Source organism: Tauraco erythrolophus, chromosome 14, assembly GCF_009769465.1.
Source record: "Tauraco erythrolophus isolate bTauEry1 chromosome 14, bTauEry1.pri, whole genome shotgun sequence".
NCBI lineage: Eukaryota > Metazoa > Chordata > Aves > Musophagiformes > Musophagidae > Tauraco > Tauraco erythrolophus.
Window position 1 is genome coordinate 21087557 of NC_141478.1, and position 25091 is coordinate 21112647.

At 59.2% G+C, this 25091-nt stretch overlaps 2 protein-coding genes and 1 long non-coding RNA gene across 3 annotated transcripts; 2 read left to right on the forward strand and 1 right to left on the reverse strand.

Annotated features, from left to right (window-relative positions):
• The first annotated feature begins 1317 nt into the window (after window positions 1-1317).
• On the forward strand, window positions 1318-12586 carry SNUPN (snurportin 1). The gene is made up of 9 exons (XM_086620393.1): window positions 1318-1469; window positions 1619-1775; window positions 2640-2744; window positions 2867-2963; window positions 3571-3668; window positions 4003-4080; window positions 6088-6168; window positions 10331-10682; window positions 12091-12586. Exons 1-8 carry the CDS (start codon window positions 1318-1320, stop codon window positions 10658-10660), a joined length of 1098 nt encoding a protein of 365 aa, XP_086476519.1. The 3' UTR covers window positions 10661-10682; window positions 12091-12586.
• Window positions 2970-11750, reverse strand: LOC147527857 (uncharacterized). The gene is made up of 3 exons (XR_015222541.1): window positions 11612-11750; window positions 3881-4053; window positions 2970-3592 (listed from the first exon to the last, which is right to left on the reverse strand). It is a non-coding gene; the product is annotated as an uncharacterized LOC147527857 (long non-coding RNA).
• A 1725-nt stretch (window positions 12587-14311) lies between the features above and the next one.
• Window positions 14312-24261, forward strand: PTPN9 (protein tyrosine phosphatase non-receptor type 9). Its single transcript, XM_086620059.1, has 13 exons — window positions 14312-14346; window positions 18324-18467; window positions 18962-19051; window positions 19174-19298; window positions 20043-20148; window positions 20786-20896; window positions 21531-21859; window positions 22241-22334; window positions 22446-22515; window positions 23012-23090; window positions 23329-23479; window positions 23576-23783; window positions 24055-24261. Exons 1-13 carry the CDS (start codon window positions 14314-14316, stop codon window positions 24258-24260), a joined length of 1746 nt encoding a protein of 581 aa, XP_086476185.1. The 5' UTR covers window positions 14312-14313; the 3' UTR covers window position 24261.
• Window positions 24262-25091: the final 830 nt, after the last annotated feature.

Below are 25091 nucleotides of genomic sequence, written 5' to 3' on the forward strand. Positions count from 1 at the left end.
GTTGCCAACGAGGAAATAAATCCAAAGCGACTTTTCTCGGGTCTCCTGTGGGTAAAATCCCCCCGATTTCCTCTGGGGAATCGGTGGGTGCCGGGAAAGCGCCGAGGAACCGACCTCGAACCCAGCCCAACCTCCCGGTGATCCCGGCCCCCGGGGATTTTGCAATTCCTTTCCGGGCCGACTTTCCCAGGATTTGGTGGTTTTGTTGTTGTTGTTTTGGTTTGTTTTGGTTTGTTTTTTCCCTGAAATCAGCAAATCTCACGCAGGACGGAGGGGAAGGGCCGGTACCGGGGGCAGCCCCCGCCGCAGCGGGAAGTTGGCGGGGGGTGGGGGGAGGTTGGCGGCTGCCGGTGCCAGTACGGGCGGCGGAGGGAGGAGGAGGGAGCCCGGCCCGCCGCGCCGCTCCTACCGGGGAACCGAGCGCAGCCGCGGCCCGGCCGCGCCTCCCGTCCCTCCGCGGACCCGGCGGGCCGCGCTCACCGCATGGCCGGGCAGGGGGCTGGGGGGGGGCGGTGCGGGTCGCCGCTCGCTGCCGCCGCCCGAGTTCGAGGAGCCCCGGGGCCGCTGTCGGTACCGCCGCTCGGTTCCGGTGTCGGCGCCTGCTGCCGCTGTGCGATGTCGGTGCTGCTGCCCGGTGCCGGTGCCGGTGCCGGTGGCGGTGGCGGTGCCGGTGCCGGTGGCGGGGCTGGCCGCCAGCCTCCCGTGACGCACGGCAGCGCCGAGCTCCTCGGTTCGCAGCTCGGGAGCCGCGGGGAGCGCCGCGGCAGGTCGCACGCTGCCCTCTGCAGGCAGCCGGCCCGGAGGGCACCGATCCCGCCCACGGCCACGGCCCAACCCGCGGGGACGCGGCTCCCGGCGCCGGCATCTCCCGCGTCCCTCACCGGGCATCGTCCCGGGCATCCCTGCCTCCAGCGTCCCCTCCATCCCTGCCCGGGGGGGGGGGGGGGGGGGGGCCTTCATCGCTGCTCGGGGTGCTGCTCACCCCTCCGTCCCTGCCCGTGGGTGTCCCCCCCCACCCCTGCCCTGTCTGTCCCCTCCATCCCTGTCCACCGTGTCCCCTCCATCCCCGCCCCGAATATCCCCCCTACGCCTGGCATCCCGCGGCACTGCCCGGGATGTCCCCCACGCCCGCGCCCCCCGTGTCCCCGCCCGCTTCCCGGTCCCCGCCCCGCTGCCGGCGGGAGGGGAAACTGAGTCACGGCCGGGGAGGGGGGTGGGGGTGGGCACGGAGCCTCCCCGCCGCCGGGGGGCGCTGCGGCGCGGCCGCCGCTCGGGCGGAAGTGCGTCGCGGCGCGCGGCCGTCGGGCGGGCGTTGCCATGGAGGAGCTGAGCGCGGCGCTGGCGGCCGGCGTGGGCCTGGCGGCTCCCAACAGCCCGGCGGCCCCGCACCCCCGCCTGGCAGCCTACAAGGCCCGCGGCGGCCCGGGGCAGGCCGAGCGCCGCCAGCGCCTCCTCCGCCTCCAGAGAGAGTGAGCTCCGCTGGGGCTGGCGCCGCCCCAGCGGGCCGGGGGGTCTCTGCTCCGGCCGCGTTGTTTCCTGGGTGCGGGAGGGTGTGGGGAGGGGGTGGCTTCCCTCCCTCCCGGGAGAGAGCGAGCCGGGCTGTTTCCTTCCCCTTCAGGAGGCGGCTGGACTACGTGAACCATGCCAGGAGGCTGGCAGAGGACGACTGGGCAGGGGCGGAGAGCGAGGGCGAGGAGAAGGAGGGGGAGGATGCGGAGGAAGAGGAGATGGACGTGGATCCTGGCAAGAAGTTGCCCAAGCGCTACGCCAACCAGGTGAGGAGCTGCCCGCCTCTGCCGGCCCCACCGGGCAAGGCCAGGGTGAGGGGCATGGTGTGGTGAGGCTGGGCATGAGGTGATGAGGCTGGGCATGGTGAGCAGCCACGGTGGCAGCTGTCTCTGGGCTGAGCAGAACATGGCCTGCCTGGTTTGGTGTTCGGCGAGGAGCTGTACCTCGGTTCTCCTGCCCCTGAGACGTGCTGTGTTCAAGGGGCGGACAGGTGGAGATGGATTGCCTGTGTGCTTGGAGGGGTTTCAGCTCAGCTAGCAGCGTTTGTATCCTGTTATGCAACTCAGTAACTCAGTTACTAAGATCTCTTGTCTCTCCTCATGTCTGGAATGCTGAGAAGGAAGGGGAAGCTCAGCTGGTGGGTTTTATCAGCCTTGGTGCCATATTGGTCCTAAACGACATACAGCCGTTCAGGTGATCGCAGCCAGACACACTCTAAAGAGGTCCACTTGTCTGGGCGCTTTACTCCTGGTATTGAGGAATCTCTGGGCTCTGCCCTGTTTTTTATAAGTAAATGAATTAAAGTGTTGGAGTGGGGACCAAGGTGCCCAGGTGAGGACTGTGAGCCCCGTGCTGTGGTCTGAAGCTTAGTCAGCAGCTGGGAAGCAAGAGAAGGACTTGGGGGAGAGTCTGTTATGCGGGTGGGTTGGAGGGAGGGAGCCAGGCCCCTTTGGTGCCGCACTGTAGGGCGACAAGTGATGCGAGTTGCCTCTGAAGTGCCCGGTCTAGCTGTAAAAAACAAGTTGAAACCTTCTTTATCCTTGAGCTGTGAGTTCTCCCTAACTTTAGGAGAGTTGAGTTGTTGCTAACTGATTTTTTTTTTTTTTTTTTTTTTCTCTATTTCTCCATAGCTGATGCTGTCTGAATGGTTGGTTGATGTCCCCTTGGATCTGGAGCAGGAGTGGGTCGTAGTGGTGTGTCCCGTCGGGAAAAGGGCGCTAGTTGTGGCATCCAGGGTAAGTTGCAGAAGTGGTGATGCCTCACCATCAGGTAAACCACCTGTACGTGTTTCCCAACCAACATAAGACTGGCCCGTGTGTCTTACTTGGCTTTTTTCTCCTCTCCTGTTTCCTCGCAGGGCACAACAGCAGCTTACACCAAGAGCGGCTTCTGTGTCAACAGGTTCCCATCCTTGCTGCCAGGGGGCAACCGGCACAATTCAACGAATGAGAAAGGTAACGGACTGAGGAGGCTTTTGGGATAGAGAGAGAGGGAAACTGCCTGCTTCTCCCTGTGAGTTTGTGCACCAGCAGGCTCGGTGCTGCTCCTTCAGCTCCCCTGAGCCCCGGAGCTCTGCCCTTTTCTGGTGCTGGGAGTGGTTAGCTTCAGGCCTGCTCACGTATCTCTGGGGATAACTAGACCTGGACAATATGAGATACCTTTATGCTAGGTGAGAACATCTTTTAATCACATGCTTGGTTAGCTGGCACTCTTAAACCTCAGCATCCTCTCTGACAGAGCGCTGTGTATGGTATGGTCTTTCTTAATACCTCTTGCAGTCGCTTTCTTGCGCTGAGGAGGGGTTACTGTTTGAGAAATGCCATCTTCTGAAACAAGCCTTCGCTTGCTCTGCCTCTGACCGCTATCTTTGTAGTCTCGTTGGACTCCTCAAGCTAAAGGCTTTCTGTGATAGCAGTGTCTGTTAGCAGAAGGGGATCCCTTTGCACCTCTCGGCCTTACATCAGGGCAGGCTTAATGCAGGAGAGATTGGATCTGGCAATTACCTCTTGGGTCGGGCAGTCCCTGGAGCACATCTGGACCTCCCTGTGTTTGTGTGCGCAGTGTACTGCATCTTGGACTGCATCTACAACGAGGCAAAGCAGACGTACTATATCCTCGATGTGATGTGCTGGAGAGGACACCCTGTTTATGACTGCCAGGTACTGAATCTCCACCCTCTTTCCTGCCCTCTTTTTATTCCTTGTTTTGTGAACTGCTTTGCTGCCAGCACTGGACACAGCCCCTCATGCAGTAGGATGGGTATTACATCTAAGCACCAGCATCTTTACAGCTCGTGGGCTGCTGGCTACTGGAACAACTGGGTGTATCTTCTGGGGGTGTCAGGGGAAGTAGCAGAGTTTGGGGTGCTCACCGATTCTGCCGATGAAGCTGTTTGTAAATCTCCCAGGCGACGGCAGAGGAATGGAGACGCTCGGCAGGTGCTGATTGGTGATGTGTGGTGAATAGTCACCGAGTCTCTGTCTCCTTTCACAGACCGACTTCAGATTCTTCTGGCTGCTCTCAAAGATCCAAGAGGAGGACGGACTGGGAGAGAAAAGCAGGATTAATCCAGTAAGTTCTTTTGTACTGGGAGGAGAAGGAGGATGAGGGGTAAGCTCTCCTGTTCAGCAGGCTTCAGCACTTTCTTTCACAGACAGAAGCTTTTTTCTTTTTTTTTCGCCTCACAGATCAGCCTTCAAAAGATACTTCTAACGAAATGGGATGCCGTGTTCAGGATGTAAATAGAACCACTGAGTATTGTAAATGAGCGTGGTGGGTTTTTTTTTCCTAGCCAAAGTGCTGAGGGAGATCAGACTGCAGGGTATTGGCTAACTTCCCTGCCATTTTTAGCTTTCCCTTGAAACAGAATGGAAAACCAGTGTGGTTTCTACAGGGGCAGTGTTGGTCAGCAGCCTGACTACAATGGGATTTATTCTTGCGTAGTCCTGTGGGCTCGCAAGGCAAGGGGGAGGGCTCGTAAAGCTCTAGCCTTCCCTCCTGCGTAAACTAATCATTGAAGTTCTCGGGATGGATGCCGAATTGCCACCTGGAGTCCCTGCTGAGCAAGGATAAAAAGCCTTCCTTTGAAGACTTAACGCACGGAGGTCAGACCTAGAACCCACAGCAGCTTGGGAATTGATTCCTGGGGACAGATCATAGAACCATAGAATGGTTTAGGTTGGAAGGGACCTCAAAGATCATCTAGTTCCAACCCCCCTGCCATGGGCAGGGGCACCCTCCGCTACAGCAGGCTGTTAAAAGATGAGGCAGCCTGGGTTACGGAGCGCAGTTTGCAAAGCAGGACCTGGTCGCTGTGTGGCCGCCGTGCGTGCTCAGACACAGCGAAGCACAGCAGCTCCTACGGTTGAGCAGATCAGTCAGAAACGGGGATGACCGCTCCTGTGCCAGCAGCGAAGGTATCTGTTTTTGGAGAACATCCTGTTCTGACTCTAATGGGAATATCCAGGAGACGGCTACCTAATGAAGCAGAGGGTCGTTTCAACGTTGATTTCCTGGGTGGAAAGATTTGCTCGGCTGAGCCAGCAGCCTGGAGCAGACGTCTGTCTGCTTTGCATCCTGCCCAGAGGTCATCATTTTCTATTTTGGTTAAAGGAGCATCTCAGGGTCAGCTCTCCTGAAAAGTCCTTCCCGCAGTCTTAGATGCTTGGAAAAAATGTTGCAGGAGCGTGTGGGAGCTGTGTGCCGAGTCTCCGCTATCTCCACCTCTCATTAAGTGCCAGAGAGGGGGTCATTTGGAACTGGGATGATAAAATACTTCAAATAAATCATTCTGGACACTCCAAATTTCATGCTGTCTGGGCCTCGTGGTGGCAATCCATGGGTCTTGTTTTAAAGATCATCTTCTGTTTCTGGAATGAGATTTGTAAAGTTGCAGCAGTGTATGTGCTTTTATCCAGCATTGCTGGAGAGATGGCAGGGGTTCTCTGCAACAACCGTTCCCACCCCATCCTCATGGTGGCTATCGTGATTTTTGTGGGTTTCTGTGCAAACACTCCCAGTTACCCTAGTGGGATGATGGTAACACTCACAGTTACCCTATGATCGGCACTGGTGGACAACACTCGGTCCTGTCATTTTGTCTCTAGATCTGGGATTTGCTTACCAGTTGCTGTTCTGAATTGGATCAGAGGTCTCTCTGTCCCAGTAACCCATAGTAACCACAGAGACCAGTTGCTATAGAAAGAGAAGGAATTGGGGATGCCCGTCATGTTCTCTCTGACTTCATCAGCCAGTGGTTGTACCTAGACCGTGGAGTTAATGGCGTCCAGAGGACCTGCCTTTCAGGAGCCAGTCTAATTATCTTTTTGACTCTATTTTTGCTTTTGAGCCCCTGACACCCTGTGGCAGGAAGGCCAGCAGCTTCATGATGTGGTCCCTGCTTGAGATCTCTCTGCTTGCTCCACCTGACGCCTGTCTCTCACCCTCTCTCTCTCGTGGCAAGCTGTGCACTGGGGGAAATCATCCTTCGTAGCTGCCTCCACACCAATGCTCCATTCAGTGACTCGCTCTGCTTTAGGCCGTGCAGTTGTCTCTTCTAACCCTCTTTTACTCTTTCAGTTCAGATTCGTGGGCCTGCAGAACTTCCCCTGCACCTCGGACAGCCTGTGTAAGGTGCTGGCTATGGACTTCCCCTTCGAGGTGAGAACACGCAGGCTGGGGCCTGGACCTGAGCTTTAGAGACAGCCCTGCAGCGCGTCTGCCATTGCTTGGAGAGAGCTGCATCCCCTTGGCTCGGGAGCCGTGCGCTCCTGAGGCCTGCAGGAAGCTTGCTGGGCTGCACTGTTGTTTCCCTGTATGGGAAAGGGACGCCTTTTTATGCACGTGGCTGATCTGTTACTGTCACCAGGTATAGGCTGCGACCAACCGCACTAATTAGCGAGAGTTAAACCGTAGCATTCCCCGTGTTTGGGCTGCTGTCACTGCTCTTGACTGGTGTCTGAAAGAGCCCTTGGGGAGGACGGGGTTGATGCGGCCACCCAGACTGCTTCCAGCTTGCATTCGCGTGGCAGCGTGATGGACAGCTGACCTTTTTAGGGCCAAAATTGGTCCTGTCTGCTGTCCTGGGTGGGTTTGCGTGAGTACAGGCAGGAGGATCTCTGCAGTGTGCTCCCTTACCTGGTGGTGTTTCTCGAGAGCTCTGTGAGGTGGCCAGGGCTGGGTCTGACCTCTGTCACAGGCTCTCTGTTTCTGTCTAGCTACTTCCATCGGTCTGTGTGGAAGGCACCCAGCTGTCTTGTGTCATGTAGGAAAGAAAGAGAAGGGTGGTGGTAAGCTCCTGATGGTTTCTGAGGGGTTTGGATGTTGGTGACGGGTGTCTGAGACATACTGGAGCTGGGGACGGGTGGCTGCAGTAGAACTGGCTGGGAGATGCTCAGATGAGTCTGCCCTGCTACTATTGGATCTTGTGGAGGGGACAGTGCAAGCTCTGCTTTTTGCTTCAGTACAGAACCGGCAGCTTCCTGCCTTTGGCTCCTGCTTGCTCTTGAGGTGGCTCTTTCCCCAGCGAGAGCAGCTGAACAGGACACCGGCTTTTGCTTCACCAGCTTTAGAAGTCGGTGCTGTTGTGCTGTTCAGCCCTCTCTGCTGACCCGTGGGAGAAGGCGACTCGGTGTGCCAGCCAGTTCGGCTCTGCGTGGTCACGAGCAGCAAGTCGCAGGCCCTCGTGGTGCAGCTCAGGCTGCTTTTGGTGGCTGTCCTGGCTGACTTGGCACTGAAGCAAAAGAGGGTGGAGGAGGAGGTGGTGGCATTCCGGCACGGCGTCACTGACGCATCTGGGAGCCAGAAGCTCCTCCGCTGGCTGCAGCGGTCCCTGCGGAGTGCCCAGTCTCAGCCCTAGATCAGGAACAGCCTCTACGGAGGTTGCTTGTCCCATTAAGCCAAAAGCCACGTGGATTTGACTGTGCCTCTTGTGCTCTCTCGGCCCAAGTTAGCGATTAACATAAGTGCAGGTTTAAATTTAAAGGAACGCTAATTTGGCGGTGAGGGCTGACTTTGCCTTCTCTTTATAAAAGCCAGGACAGTCGTTAGAGAGAGTCGGAAAGTCCCAGACCCCGCTCCCAACATGGATCGGGAAGTGTCGAGAAGGCATCCCAGGTTTCTTTCCTACGGCTGCCTTGCTCAATTAGAAATGCTCTGGAGTGCCTCTGTAGAATCATAGCATCATTTGGTTGCAAGAGACCCTCAAGATCATTGAGTCCAACCATTCACCCTGCGCTGTCAGGGTCCCTAAACCGTGTTCCTCAACACCAAATCCACACGGTTTTTAAACACCTCCAGGGATGGGGACTCCACCACCTCCCTGGGCAGCCTGTTCCAATACTTCTCAACCCTCTCTGTGAAGAAATTCTTCCTGATATCTAACCTAAATTTCCCCTGGCGTAACTTGAGGCCATTCCCTCTCGTCCTGTCATGTTTCCTGTAGAAACAGTCATTCCCGTCTTTGCTGAAGAAAGCTTCGTGCCTTTCTGAGGCATCTGCTCCCGTGAGAAAAGGCTGAGGAGTATTTCCCCACTGCGGTCAGCGCAGAAACGGTTCGGCCTGCGAAGGAGATGGTTGCGAAACGCCAGCGGAGGGAGATGGAGTTGATCAGACTCTCTTGTGTCATCCAGCTGTGATTTGCTCTCCCAGGTTCATTGGGGTGCGACCCCAACGCGTCAAACCTGATGTCGTTTGGCTCAAAGGCAGCTGGTAACCCCACAGAAACCGTGGTGCCGCTTCCAGGAGCCAAGGGAACGGAGGATCTCTTGGTGATGTGCCACAAGAGGGAGCCCAAGAAATCCCCGTGAATAGCTTCCACCGACAGCACGTAACGGAATAAAACTTTGCAGAAGGCCAAGTGCAGCCCTGCCGTAGATAGCACAGTGTAACAGAGGTCTTCTCATGCCTGGGGCCAGCATCTTGTGATCCTTACAAGGATCTCGTGCGTGTGGTGGCAACAGATGTGGTCACTGCTCTCAGATCTGGGTCTTCAGAGTTAATCTGTAACCTTAGAGTTAGGACCCGATCCGTTATATTCAGCGGACTTTGGATCAGTTGACTGGCACTGAGTTGAAAGTGTTTTTTGGAGCAGATCTTAAGAGCTACCGTCCTACTTGCAGGTCTGAGTAGAACAACGCTCAGGTTTCCACAAAGGCAGAGGGAGCCCAAGTCTCTGAGAAACCCCGGTGCACAGGAACGGGTCTACTACTGAGCACCTCAGATCTGGAAAGCATGGCCGTGAAACGTGAAATCCTGCTAGGCCAGTTTCTCCTCAGGTTTGGTCATTTAGGGACAGTGTGAGCCCTTATTCGGATGTGGCTGGTGTCAGCGCAGTGACTCAGGGTAGGGCCCCAGCCAACAAATTAAATAAACTGGAAGGAATATGGGAGTTGCAGTAACTTAAGAGAATTCAGGGGAAGGAAGAACACGACCTAACTCTCCACCAGGCTGAATTCCTTAGAATTCTCCAGCTCGGGGAAGGTTTTTGGAGCGGTCTGGAAGGCAGAAGCCTTTCCAGGCTCTGATCTTTAGCAAAACATTCCTGTGGGTGCTGGAGAATCCCTGTTGCTCACCAAGTGCCGCACACCCGCAGGAATGGGCTGGATGTGCAGGCGTGGTGCCTGGGTACCGCAGAATCTTGCTCTTCCCAGGCCTTCCCGGGAGGCAGGGGGAGGGAGAAGCTTTGTGCTTTAGACATCCAGAGGGTTACACAAGCTCATCATGATGTTTACTGTTCTGGTTTTATGTTTTCCTAGCACAGGAATCCCCTTTTTCTGGGGTTATTTTGCAAGTGACTGAAAATTAGGGACAGAGTAGTGCAAGAAGCTCTGTCCTCTCTGCTGGAGGTTAGCATCTGCGGAGCAGAGATGGATGTAGGCTACTCTTTGCTCAGCCTGGCTCACACTCCAGCATGGTGGCAGATACCACCTCGACTGCCGATATAGGTGCCGTTCTGCCGTATGTTTTCCAGGGGTTATAGGCTCGGGGAGGGGCCTGGGAGCAATTCAGCCCGAGGTGGGCTCTCTTTCTCATCTCTTCTGCCCACTCAGCCACCCTTACTCGTAGAGTAAGAGCTCATGAGGCTGAGCTAAGAGGAGCACCACCTCCAGCGTTAGTCAGCCTGCCAGCAGGATCCAACCTTGCACAGTTACACCCCTGGGAAGCACAGGAAGAGGTGGGGGTGTGTGTGTGAAAATCCCTTAGCGTGGCGGGGAAAACATCAGCCAGCTGCAGTATTGCGGAGTGTGGAAATAGTAGCACAAGAGTTAAGGGCCTAAACCTTCAAAGTCCTGAGTGCCCTTAACTGTCATTGATTGCTGGAGAAGTTCTCTCTTGGGAAACGTGAAGGATTTATTTTGCATAAGGCAGCTGAAAGAGCTGTAGCAGCGTTACGAATCGGGGCTCCTTGGCGTCATGCGCTCTGGCTAATTACTCTCCAAATGTATTATTGAAAATAAGCTTAATCCAGTAAAGCAGCCTTTCTGTGCGCTGCCTTATTCAGGAACCTGATGGCTTTTCTGCAGAATGGCATCGTAGCAACCAGAGGGAAAGGGCTGCTCCGTGCCGACATCGGGCCGAAATTGTTTGCCTTTGAAGATTTAAAGTCATCCGGCAGTTGCTGGCCTTGCACTGATCTTTCAGGGCAGGAGCTCTGCAGGTTTCTTCTTTCCCTTCCGCTATTTATTGCACTGCTTGAGGAAAAACGATCCAGCTGGTAGTTTTGGCTTGTAAAGGGAGAGCGACGCTGTCGTCCGGTGCTCTGTCATCCACCTGCAAGAGCCTCCAGCTCTGGCCTTCCATTCACTCTCTCTCCTTCCTGCAGGTCGATGGACTTCTCTTCTATCACAAGCAAACCCACTACACCCCCGGCAGCACCCCGCTGGTGGGCTGGCTCCGGCCTTACATGGTACCCGAAATCCTCGGGCTCGCCGTCCCCACCACCGCGCTCACCGCCAAACCACACTATGCCGGGCATCAGCTCCAGCAGATCATGGAGAGCAAGAAGAGTAAAAAACTGGCAGCAGGAGAGGGTGACCCGAGCAGCGCGGCGGCTGCGAGGAACGGACATTACGAGCTGGAACACTTGTCTACCCCTCAGCCAGCAAACTCTCTGGAGGGCCAGGATGAAGCAGTGAGCCAGATGGAGAATTAGGCTGCTGGGACAGAGCAGTTGGGTAAGGAGAAAGCAAAAGGTTCCCCGCTTCTTGCTGTCACTCGCTCCCTGAGAGAGGGGCAGAGCTAATGATAGGATGGTTTTGCTTATAGGGCACAGAAGTGGAATATCTTGCTCCAAGTGCTGCTGGATTATTATTACTCTTAGGGGTTTTTTTTTGCCAAGGCTCCTGTGGGGCCTCAACAGCACTGCCTGGTTCTTTAAGGCAGTCGTGCGTTGGGAAACGAAATGATCTGTCCCCACGCTGCAGGGTTCCCGGTTCAGCTCCCGACCTTGCTTCTGGCAAAGCTCCAGCCTCAGAACAGTGCTCAGACCTCCGAGGTGCAGCTGCTGCCCGTAACCCCGGCCCCAACGGCAGCCCCGGCGATCGGGGGGATCACTTCAGCCTTTGATCCGGCTGTTTACCGAAGCCTTCTCAATGAAAGTTTTGTGGTCAGCCCGCTTCTAGTAACAAAAAGTTGGCAGCAGGCCGCTGCAAATCCAAAGGCTGGGCTTTCCACACCCACGTGTTACTGAGAAAAACGAAATTTCCTTGCATCGCAGCGGGCCCTGCCTCCGAGCACGGCTTTGTGCGGCTCGAGCCGCGGCAGAAGCCTGCACTCGAGGCTTTTCTCAGTAGGGGGAGGAAGGAACGGTTTCGCTCTGAAAAACTCCGCCGTTGATTGTGCCAAATAAAAGGTTTCTCAGAAAGACAAATTCTTGAGTGTCTTCCTGCTACCTAAGGGTGGATGCGTGCCGTGCCTCCCAAAGAGGGATTGAAAAATCGGCTGCAGCGCTAACTGGAGCGGAGGAAATGCTTGTGTGGGTTTGATTCTCCTCCGCGCGCCGAGGTGCTTCGGTGCCTCCCTGCCGCTGCCCCTCTTATCCCACTTTGTGAGCACCAGCTGCCGCCTTTCCCTGCTTTTAGGGGGATGAAACGATTGTACTCACCATCACCGGGTTGTTTTCCAGAGGGACGTTAAAAGGCTGGAGTGGGACCACTCTCGCCGCGGAGGGGGGAGATGAAATATCAGGCTAACGCGCGGCGCGGCGGAGTCTCCTCCTGGCTGCCTCTGAAAATGCCTCCAGAGGAGGGCCCGTATCCAGGAGGAGATACCGAGAGTGGGGATGGCTGCCCACAGATAGCGGGGTGCTTGTGTCCTACCCTCGCACCCCCCCTTTTTCCCAGAAAAACCCTTGTTTCTGTGCCAAGCGCCTGGGCTGAGCACGATCAGCTGGCTCTGCAGCCACTATTGATTACACCAGCGGGCAGCAGGGACTGTCCTGGCTGTGGGTGGGGGCTGCCCTCGGCTCCCCCTCCCCGGGAAGGGAGGAAATGCCACCCTGACTCCGCGGCATTTGGATACGGCTGAGCATGCTGCAGGTTTTTCAAACAACTGCTTATTTTATTATTTTTATTTATGTTTTAGCATGTGAAGCATCTGGCCTCGGAGGAAGAGGACAGACACCTGGACCACCTTCTCCTCCCTGTCCCTTGAAGGCTCTGGGCCGCTCCGACTGCGGATTCCCCCTATGCTTCGGCCTCACTGGCTGGCAGAGGACGGCAGGGAGAGCCCCAGCCTGGGAGACCGCATCCAGCCTCTTATCAGCGTAGTTTTTCCTTCCGTCAGGCAATTAAAGCCGGAGGTGGGCATCTGGATGTAAGATTTGTGCATCCCTTAGGGCAGGGAAAGCTGCAGCTCAGGTTACTGCCTCCCTGCTGCCCTACGGCAAGGTCCTCCAGCCAAGGGAAGGGAAGGGAGAGAAAATCCAGCTGGAGAGGCGCTGCCTTCAGCCGCTTGCTCTGATCGATGGAGGAGAGCAAGAGGGAAGCAACTGTAGCTTTCCGCCGGCTCCAGATGATGCCGCATAGTTTCCCTTTTAAAAGCATGAACTGGGCTGGAGAAATAAATATTTGCCTTACAATTCCTGTTGGAAGCGAAAGGCTGTGTTTGGAGAGAGGGTGTTAAACGGAAGTCACCGGGGCCAAGGCAGTTTGTTGCTGTGACTGTTTTATTTGCTGGGTGCGATCCTGCTCCCAGCTGTTCCCCGCCTCTGCTCCCAACTGGAACAGGCGGCAGCTTTGGCAGTGACCGATGAGGGGTCACCCTCCCAGGGGCTTAAAATTTAGTCTGGGGCAGGAGAGCTGAGCAGGCAGCTCAACCTGTAGACATGACCTGGGGCTCTGGAGGACAGCCAGCCAGCCCTCGAGCCCACGTCCAGCTCAGGGCTCAGCCCCTTCCCTCTGCCTTTTTTTCCATTTTTTCCAAGTTCGGTACAAAGGCTCTGGCTGCGAGCACGTTGCCGATGCAGTCCTCAGCTGAACAAAATGTCCTCTTGTCCCAGGGCCTGCCTTTTTGGTGGGGGTTGCTGCTGTGCAGCACAGGGCCCCGATCCCTAGGGCCCCCCGCTCCTTCCCGGTGGAGCATCGGGGCTCTCCATCCGGGCGCTGACACCTGTGCCCAGCCGGGAAATGCCAGTTAGGGATTGCAGAGGAGGGAGAGCAAAGACAGGGCTGGAAATCCCGGGCTCCGAGCCGCACGCCTGCCCCTCCTGCCCACGGGGGAAGGCTGCGAGGCAGAAGTACCGGCAAGGGAGGACGGCGCTGCCGGGAAGGCCGGTGGGAGAGGCGATGCCCTCGGGGAGCCCATCTCGGCGCGGGCTGACCGCTCCCGTCCTGACATCCCTGCTCGTGCAGTTTGGGGGTGCAGAATGAAAAACGGACTGATTTGGGGTCCCGGGGAGCTTTGCTTGGTGGTGGGCTCAACAAATACACAGCGGAGCCTTTGGGTTTCCTGGAAGATCCCTCGGAAGCCTGGAGTCAAAGATGCCCCAGGCCCAAAGGCAGAGCCCCGGGGGGCTTCAGGAGCCCTTTTCCCCGCGCTGCCCCTTCCTCCCCTCCCGGCTCGCCCTCCCCTCCGCGGCAGGCGGTGTCGGGGGATGCCGGGCAGGGCTCCCTGCCACCATTTTAGCGGCGGCAGCGGTAACCGGAGCTGGGGGACGCCGGCGAACGCGACGCCCTCCCGGCAGAGCCGAGCCGAGGCAGCCCGGGGCGGGGAGGGGACGGGAGAGGCAGGGCTCCGCCGGCGCCTCCATCAGCTCCATCCCGGCAGCTGCCGGCCCGAGCAGCGGCGGCGGCGCCCCCCGCCCCCCCCCCCCGCCGGGAAGGGCTTCCTGTCCCCCGCCTTCCCCTGGCCGCCCGCCCGCCCGCCTCCCTCCGTCCCTCCCTGCCGCCGGGGCCGGCCGAGCCGCGGGGCGGGCAGGGCAGGGCAGGGGAGGGGAGGGGGCTGCGGGCGCTTCCTGCCGCCGCCCCCGCCGGGGCAGAGCGGAGCGGCGCGGAGAGCTCAGCCCGGCCCAGCCCGGCTTCCCCGGGGCGAGCGAAACTTCCCGGGGGGCTGCGAGAGAAATATATGTGTATATATAGTATTTTTTTTTTGATTTATTTTGAATTTTTCGGCACTTTCAGCGAGGATCCCGGGGCGGAGCCGCCTTCGCCGAGCCTGCGGCGGCCGGGAGGGGCCGGTGCCCGCAGCGCCGCCGGCCCCCGGGGATGGGCTCCGGCGGGGCGCCCGCCGCCTAGCCCGGCTCGGCACCGGTCGGCACGGCCCGGCACGGCCCGGCCCGCCGGGAGCAGCGGGGCCGCGCCGCGCAGCATGGCCGCGGAGCTGAGCGCCGAGGAGGAGCAGGTAGGTCCCCGCCGGGCTCCCCTTCCCCGCGGCCGGGCCGCGCCGCTCCCCCGGCCGGGCAGGACCCCATGCGCTGCCCCCACCCCCCCACCCCATCCACCCCATTTTTTGCCTACCCCCATTACCAGCGCTGGTTTTCCCAGCGGGGCTGTTTTTCCCCAAGGAAAGCTCCATCTGCAAAGCCCCCCCCATCCACGCAGCCCCCTCTCCGCGGCGCTGGCGGCACAGCGCGCACCCCAAAGGCCTTTGTGGGGCTTGTGTCATGGGTGCCAGGGCGAGCAGAGGGGGCGTCAGCATGGAGCTGGAGCCAGGCACCCCCAAAACTGGCTCGCGTCCCCCAACAAGGCACCGGCGGCCCATCCTGGCGCGCCTCCCCCCGTGGGCAGGCTGGCGTGGGGATGCGTGTGCACGCGCTTCCCACGCCCCAGGCCTCCCATGACGTCCCGGCTTCCTCTGCCGGCCTTGCGTCACCGTGGGAGGATGTTGCTCTGCTCGGGGAGCGGGGCCGATAACCCAGCCGGGGCGCGTCGGGTGGCGAGAGCAACCTCTGGTTCTCCTCTGCTTCGGCTTCGTCCTCATCCCTGAGGATGCCCACGCGGGGCTGGGTGCCCACCCGGGGCTGTATCCATGCCCTGAGCCACGTCCAGCTACTGTCTGCCCCATGGCGATGCTCGTCGGCTACTCGGAGGGCTGCGATGTGAAGGCGAAAGGGACTGGACAGTCGGTTTTCTGTATGGTCGTTGGGTTTTTCTTCTTTAAAACATCCTTCGTTTCTACAGGAGGGCTTGAGGAGGGTGGATATGGAGACCTCGGATTCCCAAAACCCCCCGTGCCTCGCAGGGAGTGCTCGCCTGCAGCTGGAGGAGTCCATCCCGCAGCCCATGCTGGTGCTCGGGAAACACAGCTCTCCCAGGCTTTCTCTTCCACCACACCTCCCTCTTCTTATCAGTGCTGCTCCTGGGAATGGAGGATAGCTCCTGCTATCTCCAGGGTAATAAAAACCTCCTGGAGCAGGGGGGTTGTTTGTGCCCTGTGTCCCCGCAGGTGCCTGTGCTTTGTGTTTCCCCTGCGTCGCAAGGAAACCCTTCTAAAATGGGGTTTTAGAAGACCCTGCTCTGGCAAGGAGGGGTCGGTTTGCAGGGAGAGCCGTGGCTGGGCTCCTCCAGGTGACAGCCTGGGATTGGGGTCCGAGATGTTTGGTTTGTCCGTGACCGTCGGATGGAGAAGATGAAGGGATACGTGCAATAACGGCTCTAGGTTTGAATCAGCAGACTGGGGTGGGGGAAGGCTGCCCTGGGTGGCTCAGAAGCCAAAATAGTGGAAGTTTCTCTCTTTTGCATGGAGAAGGGTTGGTTGGGGCTGGGACATCCCCTTCCAGGTCCCCTTCCCACCACTGCTTCATCTTTCTTGGGACCGTTGGGCTTTCCTCCGCTTGCTCTGGTCTCCCCTGTTACCAGCACCAAGCAGGAGTTGCTGCTTCTCTGACCAGTCCCTGCTGGCCGCGGGATGGAGGAGTGAGGGGGCTTCACCCCTCGCCTCTCCCTGCCAACCTCCGCACATCTCCTGCACCTTGGGATCTCCGCAGCTCCCTCCCCAGGCTATCCCAGAGGGACCAGAGGAGCCAAACTGATTTTGCTTTGGGGGTTTTCAGCCCGGCTGTGGCTTTTGCAGGAGTTATTTCTCCCCAGGCTGAAGAAGGAGAGGGTGGGTTTACTGCCGGCGCAGCCCGAGGGAGGAGGGTTTGAAGAGCCCCGTGTTCCTGCGGCGGTGGCTTCCCTGATGCCAGCGCTCCGAAGATCAGCGTTGTTCCCAATGCCCGGCCGCAGACTGTTTTGCTCACGGCACTGCTGTCGCTTGCAGCAATGGGGCTTCTTACCGCGGCTCCGGCCCACGGGCTTCGTTTCCAGCCTGCAGAGTGATCCCTGCCATGCTCGGCTCAACACCCCTGTAAATCCATGTAGGATCAGGGCCAGAAACCATGAGGAGACCCAGCGGAGCGTGCTGGGGGGCAGAGCTACAGCTGGTATCAAAGCTCAGCTCGGTAACTGTTGTTGAGTGTCAGCACTGGTAAGTTTGGGATTTCGTTTTGCCCCCGGAGAAGGCAGGGGAAAGCTGGAATTCATGGCTGAGCCACCCTGCAAAGCCAGCACTTGCTCTCATGGGTCTTCTCCATTGCAAAAATACGCAGCCTCCCTCACGATGGGTGCTGGAGACGGGATCGCATGAAGTGCCATGGGTTAGATGTCGAGGAAGGAGACCTGAACTGCTCATTGCATCCTGTCCCTGCTGCTACCTTGTCCCTCAGGGCATCCTTCCCGTCATCTTGGGACATCCTTCCCGTCATCTCGGGGCATTTTTCTTGTCTCAAGTTGTGGTGCCGGCAAGGTTCCCCATCTTAGCTGATGGATAGGATATGTTTGTATATATGTACACGCGGACTTACGCATTGTCTTAAAGCTGAAGGTGGTTCCTGTATTTTCCCATTTATTTTCCCGTTCCTCTTCAACAGAGGAGAAATGATTAGGAATTTGGGCCATGAAAGAGTTGCTTTTGTTTTGGCAAAGCAGAGGCTGTCGGAGGTGAAGATGTGGGGATAAAGGTGTGTCTTAAGTGGAGCTCTCAGGAAAAGCTCCGCTGGCTACTGGCTGGGAGGTGGGAATGCGAGGCAGGGGGGTGTCTAACCCCCCTCTCCTTTGCTCCCCTCCGGTCCCTTGCCCCCAGCAATCGCAGAGATGGGGGGACACATCCGGCTGCCAACCTGCAGCCAGTTGACCGTGGCACACCGCTGCGCCGGGGGGGCTCGTGGTGCTTCAAGGGGCTTTTTGCCAGGACTTGGAGCTGGGCTACCGAAATCCGCTTTCATGTTCCTCCCAGCGCTGTTGGCAGCAGATCCACCCAATTCCACAAGTTCCCTCCTGGCTGGTGCTCACCCGGCTGCTCTGCGGGACTCCCACGCCGAGTTCGGGAGCTTGTGGCTGCAGTGTGCTGGGCATCCGGGCTGGCCCGTAGCAGCTGCCAGCAGCCGGGTGAGCCAGTTCCCCTTCCAAAAATGCCTGCCGCGATGCCAGACGGGCTGCGGAGAGACCCGTCGGATGAGCTGGGCTCCTTCGGCTCATCCCACGAGAGGGGCTCACTGCCCCTGCCAAGCCTCGCGCTGCTGATAAACCCCGGCCCTTCGCTTCCTCTCGTCGGAAGTCATTAACGCTGACGAGCTTTTCTGGCTCAATAACTCCCAGTAACTCCGTGCCGCCGCCTGCCATCCAACACCGCCGCCTGCCCGTGCTCCCTGCTCTGGGAGCCAGCCTTCTGCACTCACCTCCCTCCTCCTCCTCCTCTGTTCTCATGCAGATGGAAAACCCCAGTTTTGGGGTGTGCCTGGGTGGGAGCAGAGCATTTTGGGGACCCCCTCCATACTACCCACATCGTTTGAGAGGTGCGTGGTGGAAGGCTGGGTCATGCTGCCCTGTCTCCCTTGGGGTGCCCGTATGGGACAAGGGGGTCAATATGCAGCAGAAAGCGGAGCTGGTTCCGTTCTCTGGTCTTCTGCGGCTGTGTGGAACTGGCCTTACTGGGTGAGCTGGTCCACGTGGGTCCTGCAGCATGTCGAAGCATCAGCCATCAGTGCCGGTCTTGCTCATTACGTGCCTTCACACGGAGCTCCAGCCCTGGGAGGCCGCTGCCGGCTGATGGGCTGTGTCTGAACGGGAGTTTGCCGCCGATAAAATCCTCTTTTCACTCCCCTTCTCCCTTCCACGAGCCTCCCCCAGCCCCAAGGCCAGTTTTCCTCTGCCAGCGCTCCTACAACTTGCTCCCACAGAGCTCCCCAAGGAGCTGCTGGGTTTGCCGAGCCGTGCTCGGGACCTGCCCACACACCCAGGACTGTACAGCTCCCGCGGTGACCAGGGATGCTCCTCAAGTTCTCCTCCTCCTCCTCCTCCTCCTCCCATCTCACCACACGCCCCTGATCTCTCCCACAGGCGACCAAGCAGTTCCTGGAGGAGATCAACAAGTGGACAGGCCAGTACAATGTGTCCCCGCTTTCCTGGAACGTGGCGGTCAAGTTCCTCATGGCCCGCAAGTTCGATGTCCTGCGGGCCATCGAGCTCTTCCACTCCTACCGGGTAAGCGAGCGGGGCCGGGGCCATCCTCCCCTGGCCGAGGGCTTCCTGCTCCGCGCAAGATCTCTGCTCCCATAGAAGACCCTCCCTTTGCTTTTTTGTCTTCCCCCACCCTCCCTTACGGGTTTTATCCAGCTGGAAAATCCTTTTTCAGCCGAAGCGGGTCACCATGGAGATCTCGCCGACCCCAATCCCCTCCGCTGAGAGCAGTGTGCGTGCTCAGAGGGTGCCCTCCCAGTGGAGCATCCCCCCCTGTATAAAGGATATATGTCCATCTATACCTTTCCCATCCTGGTTTTGCAAAGCTGCTGTTCCCTGTGCTGGGGGTTACACTGCTGCAGCCAGTTGCAATCCTTTGCTGGAAAACGGGGGGCTGTGGAGCAGAGGTTTCCCCGGTGGGGCTTCCCTTGGAGGGCCGTGGTGCCCCGCGGGGACGTGGTGGTGGGTGGAGGGCTGGGGTGCCCGTGCCGGCCGTCACGCTGGCTCCCTGCCCGTAGGAGACACGGCTGAAGGAGGGCATCGTGAAGCTGAAGCCGCATGAGGAGCCGCTGCGCTCGGAGCTGCTCAGTGGCAAGTTCACCATTCTGGTAGGTGGGGGGGTGTCGTGTGTCCCTCTCCCCGAATTACCCCAACTGGGCAGCTCATCCTGGCTCCGCTCCGCGTGAGCATCCTCGGGTGCTGCGGGAACCTGACCCCGTTTCCTCGCCAGAGCGTGCGGGACCCCTCGGGAGCCTCCATCGCCCTCTTCACGGCCAAGCTGCATCACCCCAGCAAGAGCGTGCAGCACGTGGTGCTCCAAGCACTCTTCTACCTGCTGGACCGAGCAGTGGAGAGGTGAGCCGGGCTACTGTGGCTACCAGTGGCAGGTCCCCGGGAAGCCCCTTTCCCTGCCAGGGGTGAGGGGAGATGCTGCTGCCTGCTGAGGTTTTGCTGAAACGCCTCTGGAAGGCTTCGCGGGGAAAAGACGCGCCGTGAACGTGAATTCCTGAGGATGACATTGGGTGGCTGGGTCTGTCTGCGTGTCCCCGAGTGCCCCATCTCCGGTTAGGGAAGAGGAAGGGGTCACAGCTCCCCGTGCCTCGACATTCCCTGTCTTCCTCTGGTTTGTGCTCGAGCCGCTCATCCCCGTGGAGGCGTTCGGAAAGGGAATCAAATCCGCCGAGCCCTGAACTTTGCAGCCTTTCCCTGCCCGCGTCCAGGTTTCAGTTTAGCAAAGCCCCTGATTCCTGCAGCCCCGCCGCCGGCCAGACGTAACGTGAGCCCTGCCAAAAATACAAAGCCCGGACGCCCCATTCATCCCTCTTTCCGTTTCTGAACGTACCCATCACGGGTGGCACAGCTGAGCCGGGCTGAAGACACGAGCCAGGCTTAAATAAGGGTTTTAGGAAGAGGCGGTGGAGCAGCTGGGAGATGCAGAAGCGAGTTTTAGCTCCGTGGGTCCTTCTGGAAGCGCAGGAGGGGATTTTTTTGGGGGAGGTCAGTGAGTTGAAGATGAGGTTAGCGTGGGGCAGAGCTGCTCGGGCGGGAGCCGAGCGGTGGGATGTTGCGGGGTTGACGTCGCTCTTTCCCTTCGCTCAGCTTTGAAACGCAGAGGAACGGGCTGGTGTTCATCTACGACATGGCGGGTTCGCAGTACACCAACTTCGAGCTGGACCTCAGCAAGAAGATCCTCAACCTGCTGAAGGTAACAACCCCCAGTGTCCAGGGATGTCACGGTGGCCACTCGCTCGCCGAGTACACGAAATCCTGTGATTTTTGGCATAAATTTGCATGCTGAGCCATGCTGACCGCCTCTCTGCCGAGGAGCACCAGCTCCAGCCCTGCAGGACCTCGGGAAGATGTTGGGATCATGCCAGGCTGGACCCCGGTGCGTCCCGTGGGTGGGAGGGGATCAGCTGTCCCCATGCCGGATTCCTCTTGCAGCTGCCGGCAGCGCTTTTGGGAAAACAGATGCAAATTATTTTTTAACCGGCCTGGCATTTCGTGCCTCCTCCCTTCTCCGGAAAAGAAAAAAAAGAAATAACAGTAAATATTGGCCGGGGTGTGTTCTCCGCACAAATCCCAGCTCCCAGGCTTCACCCCCCTCCCCACAGAGCCAAACTCTCTGCCCACCTAATTCCAAGGGGATAATTCTTTTCCGTATCGGAGCATAAAAATAAGCGGGGCCGTGCGCGAGGCACCGTTCGGATGTGGCGTTGCCACCTCGGGGTCCCTTTGCCGGCCATCACCTCTGCCAGGATGTGTCCCAAAACGCCCGGCAGAGCGCGGAGAGGGGCTGGTTCGTCTCCAGCGGGGTGGATCTGACCCCCTCCTGCTCGCAGGGTGCCTTCCCGGCTCGGCTCAAGAAGGTTTTCATCGTGGGAGCGCCCATGTGGTTTCGCGTGCCCTACTCCATCATCAGCCTCCTGCTGAAGGAGAAGCTGCGGGAGCGGGTGAGTGCAGGTCCCCCCTGGCAACGGGACCCTTGGCAGGGGAGGGCTGAGGGTGTTTTTGGAAGGTGCTGAGCCCGAATCCACGGGAAATGAAGGTTTTCTCAGCCTTTTTCGTAGGGGCTGACCTGTTTTGGTGTTTTTGGCAAACCTCTCGACTCCCTTTTGAAATCCTCTGCCGTTTCTTCCTCTGCGGTCAGGCTGCTGGCAGCGGCGGCGATGGCAGAGGGTCGAAAGGAAAGGAAACCTGCTGAGCACCCAGGAGAAAAGGGAAACTTAAATAAATACCTGTGCTCAGGGCCTGTCTTGGCAAGGCCAAAAGTAGCCCCCCAAAAAATCCCCTCAGCATCAGCGGTGCTGCTGATCGAGCTCGTTTCCAGCCTTTTGTCTCCCTGGGCCAGTCTTTGCCCGTTTGGAAATTTGGAGCTGGGTATCAGTGTGGGGTACGTGGGGGGTACGTTCACCTGGGTGCCCTCCCCAGGGCAGGGGAGGAAGGGAAGAGACCCCCCATGCTGTTGGGGGGAATCTCCAGGCTCCATCGGGACTGTGCCAGCCCGCTGGCATCCCTGTCCCCATCCCTAGTGAACCCTCTCCATCCTTCCAGGAGTCACCCTCGCTTCTCCTCTTCCTCCTGCAGGTGCAGATGGTGAAAATGTCAGAGCTGAAGGAGCACCTGCCCCGGGAGTGCCTCCCCGAATACCTCGGGGGGTCCCTCAAACTGGACCCTCTGAGCTGGAACTGCCGGTTCCTGCCCCAGCAGAACGGGCACCCCGACCCCCTGGATGAGCTCATCCTGGTGCCGCTGGTGGCCCCCAAAGATAACGGCTCTGTCCACGTTCCCGGGCCCAAGTCCCTCACCCTCCAGGAGCTGCTGGATCACGTCAGCCACAAGCAGAAACGGGGCATCTACGAAGAGTACGAAGATATTCGACGCAGGAGCCCGGCTGGCACCTTCGTCTGCTCTTTGTGAGTCTGGAGGGGGAAGGAACCGGGTCCCCTGTCTTGCTCCAAAAAAGCCGGGTCCCCGTTTCCCCACGCTGCTGCTGCTCGCTGGCAGCCTGGCCACCCCTTTGGGTTGCAGGACTTTGGGTTAGCGATGGCCATCTCCTGCCTAGCGATGCTCCGGGACACCTTTGCAGCTCCGGTAGCTCTCGGGGGTAGGAGGGAGCCCTGAAGGGGACAGCGGGACGAGGACCTGGCCAGGGCTCCTCTGCCCGAGGCTTTGGCCGGCTGATGGGTGCAGAGCCTGGGCTACGGGCGCCAGAGGCTTGTACAGAGGGAGGGAATGCTGCCTTTTCCTTCCCACCTGGAAAAACATCCCTTTTCCCCCTTTCTCCTTCCTCCCAGGGCCCCCTACAACCAGGAGAAAAACCGGTACGGAGACGTGCCCTGCCTGGACCAAACGCGTGTCAAGCTGGCGAAGCCGTACAGCCGCCCAGAGGTGAGCCAGCCTGGGATGGGAGCTCGGGCTCCCACGTGAAGCCGATGCAGCCGTCCCGGAGGGGGCTCCGGAGACCTCACGCTGCGCCTGCTTTTCTCTCCCCCCCTGTAGCTCACCGACTACATCAACGCGAGCTTCATGGACGGCTACAAGCAGAGAAACGCCTACATCGGGACTCAGGGTACGGCCCCTGCCCAGCAGGTCCCCCCCTCTCGGGGTGTATTTACTCCTCTCCTGGTTCCCAGCTGGGAGGGAGCAGAGTTTCTCCCAGGAGAGAGCGAATGTGTCCATCTTCCTTCAGCCACCTCCCGCAAACAGGGTCCTGGGCTGAGCAGTGGCAGTGGCAACCCCCACCTCCTGCCCCCAACCCAGCCCCTGGCTTTGTGTCCCCCCACCCCGTCTCCTGCCCCTAACCCAGCCCCTGGCTTTGCCCTGTCTGCCCAGGGATGAAGCAGAAGGGAGCAGAGGGAGGGGATCGGTGCCGTAGGAATTCGGTGCTGGCGAGGGGCAATTGGGGGCAGCTCCAGGCAGGGCTGGTGGATCCATGCTGGGGTCAGTCCGTGGGAAGGGGCTGTGGTTGCCCAGGGAGGGTGAAAGGGGCTGGCAGAGGCCGCTGGGTGAAGGGGCTTGCCCAAATCCATGGGGTTTTGGGCTGATGGGTGGGCTGTTCCCCGCAGGGCCTCTGGAAAACACCTACGGTGACTTCTGGCGCATGGTGTGGGAGCAAAACGTCCTGGTGATCGTAATGACGACCCGGTGAGTGCTCGTGGCGGGGCACAGCCCTGGTTTGCTTTGCAAAAAGAGTGTTTTGTGCTCTCTGCGGTGACCCTGTGGCTGTGGTGCCAGCCAGAGCCCTGCAGGGTGGGGACATCACATCAGGGATGGACCGTTTGGTCCCCAAGGGACCCCCGAGGGCCCAAGGCTGGGTGGCACAGGACGTGTGCCCAGCCAGGGTGAGGAGGATGTCACCAGCTTGTCCTTCTCCTGCTTCCAGGCTGGAGGAGGGAGGCAGGAGAAAGTGCGGCCAGTACTGGCCCCTGGAGAAGGATTTCCAGGTGTGCTTTGGGGCCCTGACCATCACCAACCTGGGTGTGGAGAACCTCAACCATTACAAGAAAACCATCCTGGAGATCCACAGCTCGGAGGTGCGTGACTGCAGCTGCCTGGGGGGCATGGCACAGGAGCACCGGGGCTCCTTGGTGGCCCGGGGCAGGGGGTCTCACCCCACTGCTTTCCCCCAGACCAAGGAGCGGCGGCTAGTGTCCCACTTCCAGTACCTGAGCTGGCCAGATTACGGCGTCCCCTCCTCCGCAGCCACCCTCATCGACTTTTTGGGGGCCGTGAAGCAGCAGCAGAGGGTGGCAGTCAGTGCCCTGGGCCCTCGCTTCAAGGGTCACCCCGGGGGACCCCCGGTCGTGGTGCACTGCAGCGCTGGCATCGGCAGGACAGGTAACGGGGTAACCCTGCTGCTGGGGCGGGGGTCTTGATGGTGGGGGTGGACACAAGTCGAGCCTTCCCCCTTGGAGGAGGAGGAGGAGGTCCATCCCCTTGGACCTGTGGAGTGTTTGCAAGGTGCTTGACCGGGGTGTCCTCAGGACTTTCTGCAGCCATCGGGAGGTGGGGTGGGGGTCCCGAGGACCACCACTGCCCCACTGGGCTTCTCGCGAGGGGCAGCGATGGCTCTTGGGTGGCTGACGCCGTCCCCGTCGTTGTCCCCGAGGTACCTTTTGCGCTCTGGACATCTGCCTGTCGCAGCTGCAGGACGTGGGCACGTTGAACATCTACCAGACGGTGCTGCGCATGCGGACCCAGCGCGCCTTCAGCATCCAGACCCCCGAGCAGTATTACTTCTGCTACACCGCCGTCCTCGAGCACGCCCAGCGCGAGGGGCTGCTGCTCACCAACCACAGCTCGCCAGGACACTGAGACCCGCCACCTCCCCGCAGACCCCCCCCACCCCCCTCCCCCCAATTCCCGTCCTCCCGGGGCTGCCAGAGCCGGCTCCGTGCCCGCCGGGATTCGGCAGAGCCGTGGGGGTGCCGGAGCGCAGAGGTAGCTGCCCGTCCTCGATTATTAGCACCGCTCTCGAACTGTGCCTTACTCAAACCAAACGGTGGCTGCCGCTCGCCGGGGCAGGGAGGACGGCGCGGGAAGATGCTCCCACTCCTCTCCGCGGTGTTTCTTTTGGGGGGTTTGGTTGTTTTGGGGAGGTGGTTTTTCTTCTCTTCAAGTTGATGATCTTTTTTTTTTTTTTTTTTTTGTATTTTTGTTGGGACCATTTAAGATCTATCTAGAGAAGGGGCTTTGCAAAGCCCTAGGAAATGTGTTTCCAGTCCTGCCCTGGCCTGGGGCTTCGGAAGAGGCGCCTACTTCAGTCTTACCTGCCACTAAGTCCATGTGTCTGTATGTATGTGTGTATATAATATATCCTCGCTGTGCCCAACCCCGGCTATTATATAGATACATATATACAAGCACCCGTTGCAGCCACTCCTGTGGCTCCCCCCGTCCTGCCCTCTCACTGCTGTGATCCCTGGAGCGGTGAGTTTGGTCCTGGCTCTGTCTTGTCTTCCCCCTCCGCCTTTTTTTTCCCCCTTCCTGCCCCCGCACCGGCAGCGCTGGGACCCAGGACCTGCTCCCGTGCCCATCCCGCCGGAGACACAGGGATGCTCGGTGGCATCCCCCCCTTTTCCTTGTCTTGTCTTCCCCATCCTCATCTCCTGCTGGGAGAGGGCAGCTCTGCTCCCGGGAGGAGGA

What these genes read in the sequence shown, in the direction of transcription:
- SNUPN (XM_086620393.1), top strand. Translation starts at nt 1,318, where the DNA reads ATGGAGGAGCTGAGCGCGGCGCTGGCGGCCGGCGTGGGCCTGGCGGCT. An exon ending in CGCTAGTTGTGGCATCCAGG is followed by an intron (nt 2,745 to 2,866) that starts GTAAGTTGCAGA and finishes GTTTCCTCGCAG; the next exon opens with GGCACAACAGCAGCTTACAC. An exon ending in ACCCTGTTTATGACTGCCAG is followed by an intron (nt 3,669 to 4,002) that starts GTACTGAATCTC and finishes CTCCTTTCACAG; the next exon opens with ACCGACTTCAGATTCTTCTG.
- PTPN9 (XM_086620059.1), top strand. Translation starts at nt 14,314, where the DNA reads ATGGCCGCGGAGCTGAGCGCCGAGGAGGAGCAG. An exon ending in TGAGCGCCGAGGAGGAGCAG is followed by an intron (nt 14,347 to 18,323) that starts GTAGGTCCCCGC and finishes TCTCTCCCACAG; the next exon opens with GCGACCAAGCAGTTCCTGGA. An exon ending in AGCCGTACAGCCGCCCAGAG is followed by an intron (nt 22,335 to 22,445) that starts GTGAGCCAGCCT and finishes CCCCCCCTGTAG; the next exon opens with CTCACCGACTACATCAACGC.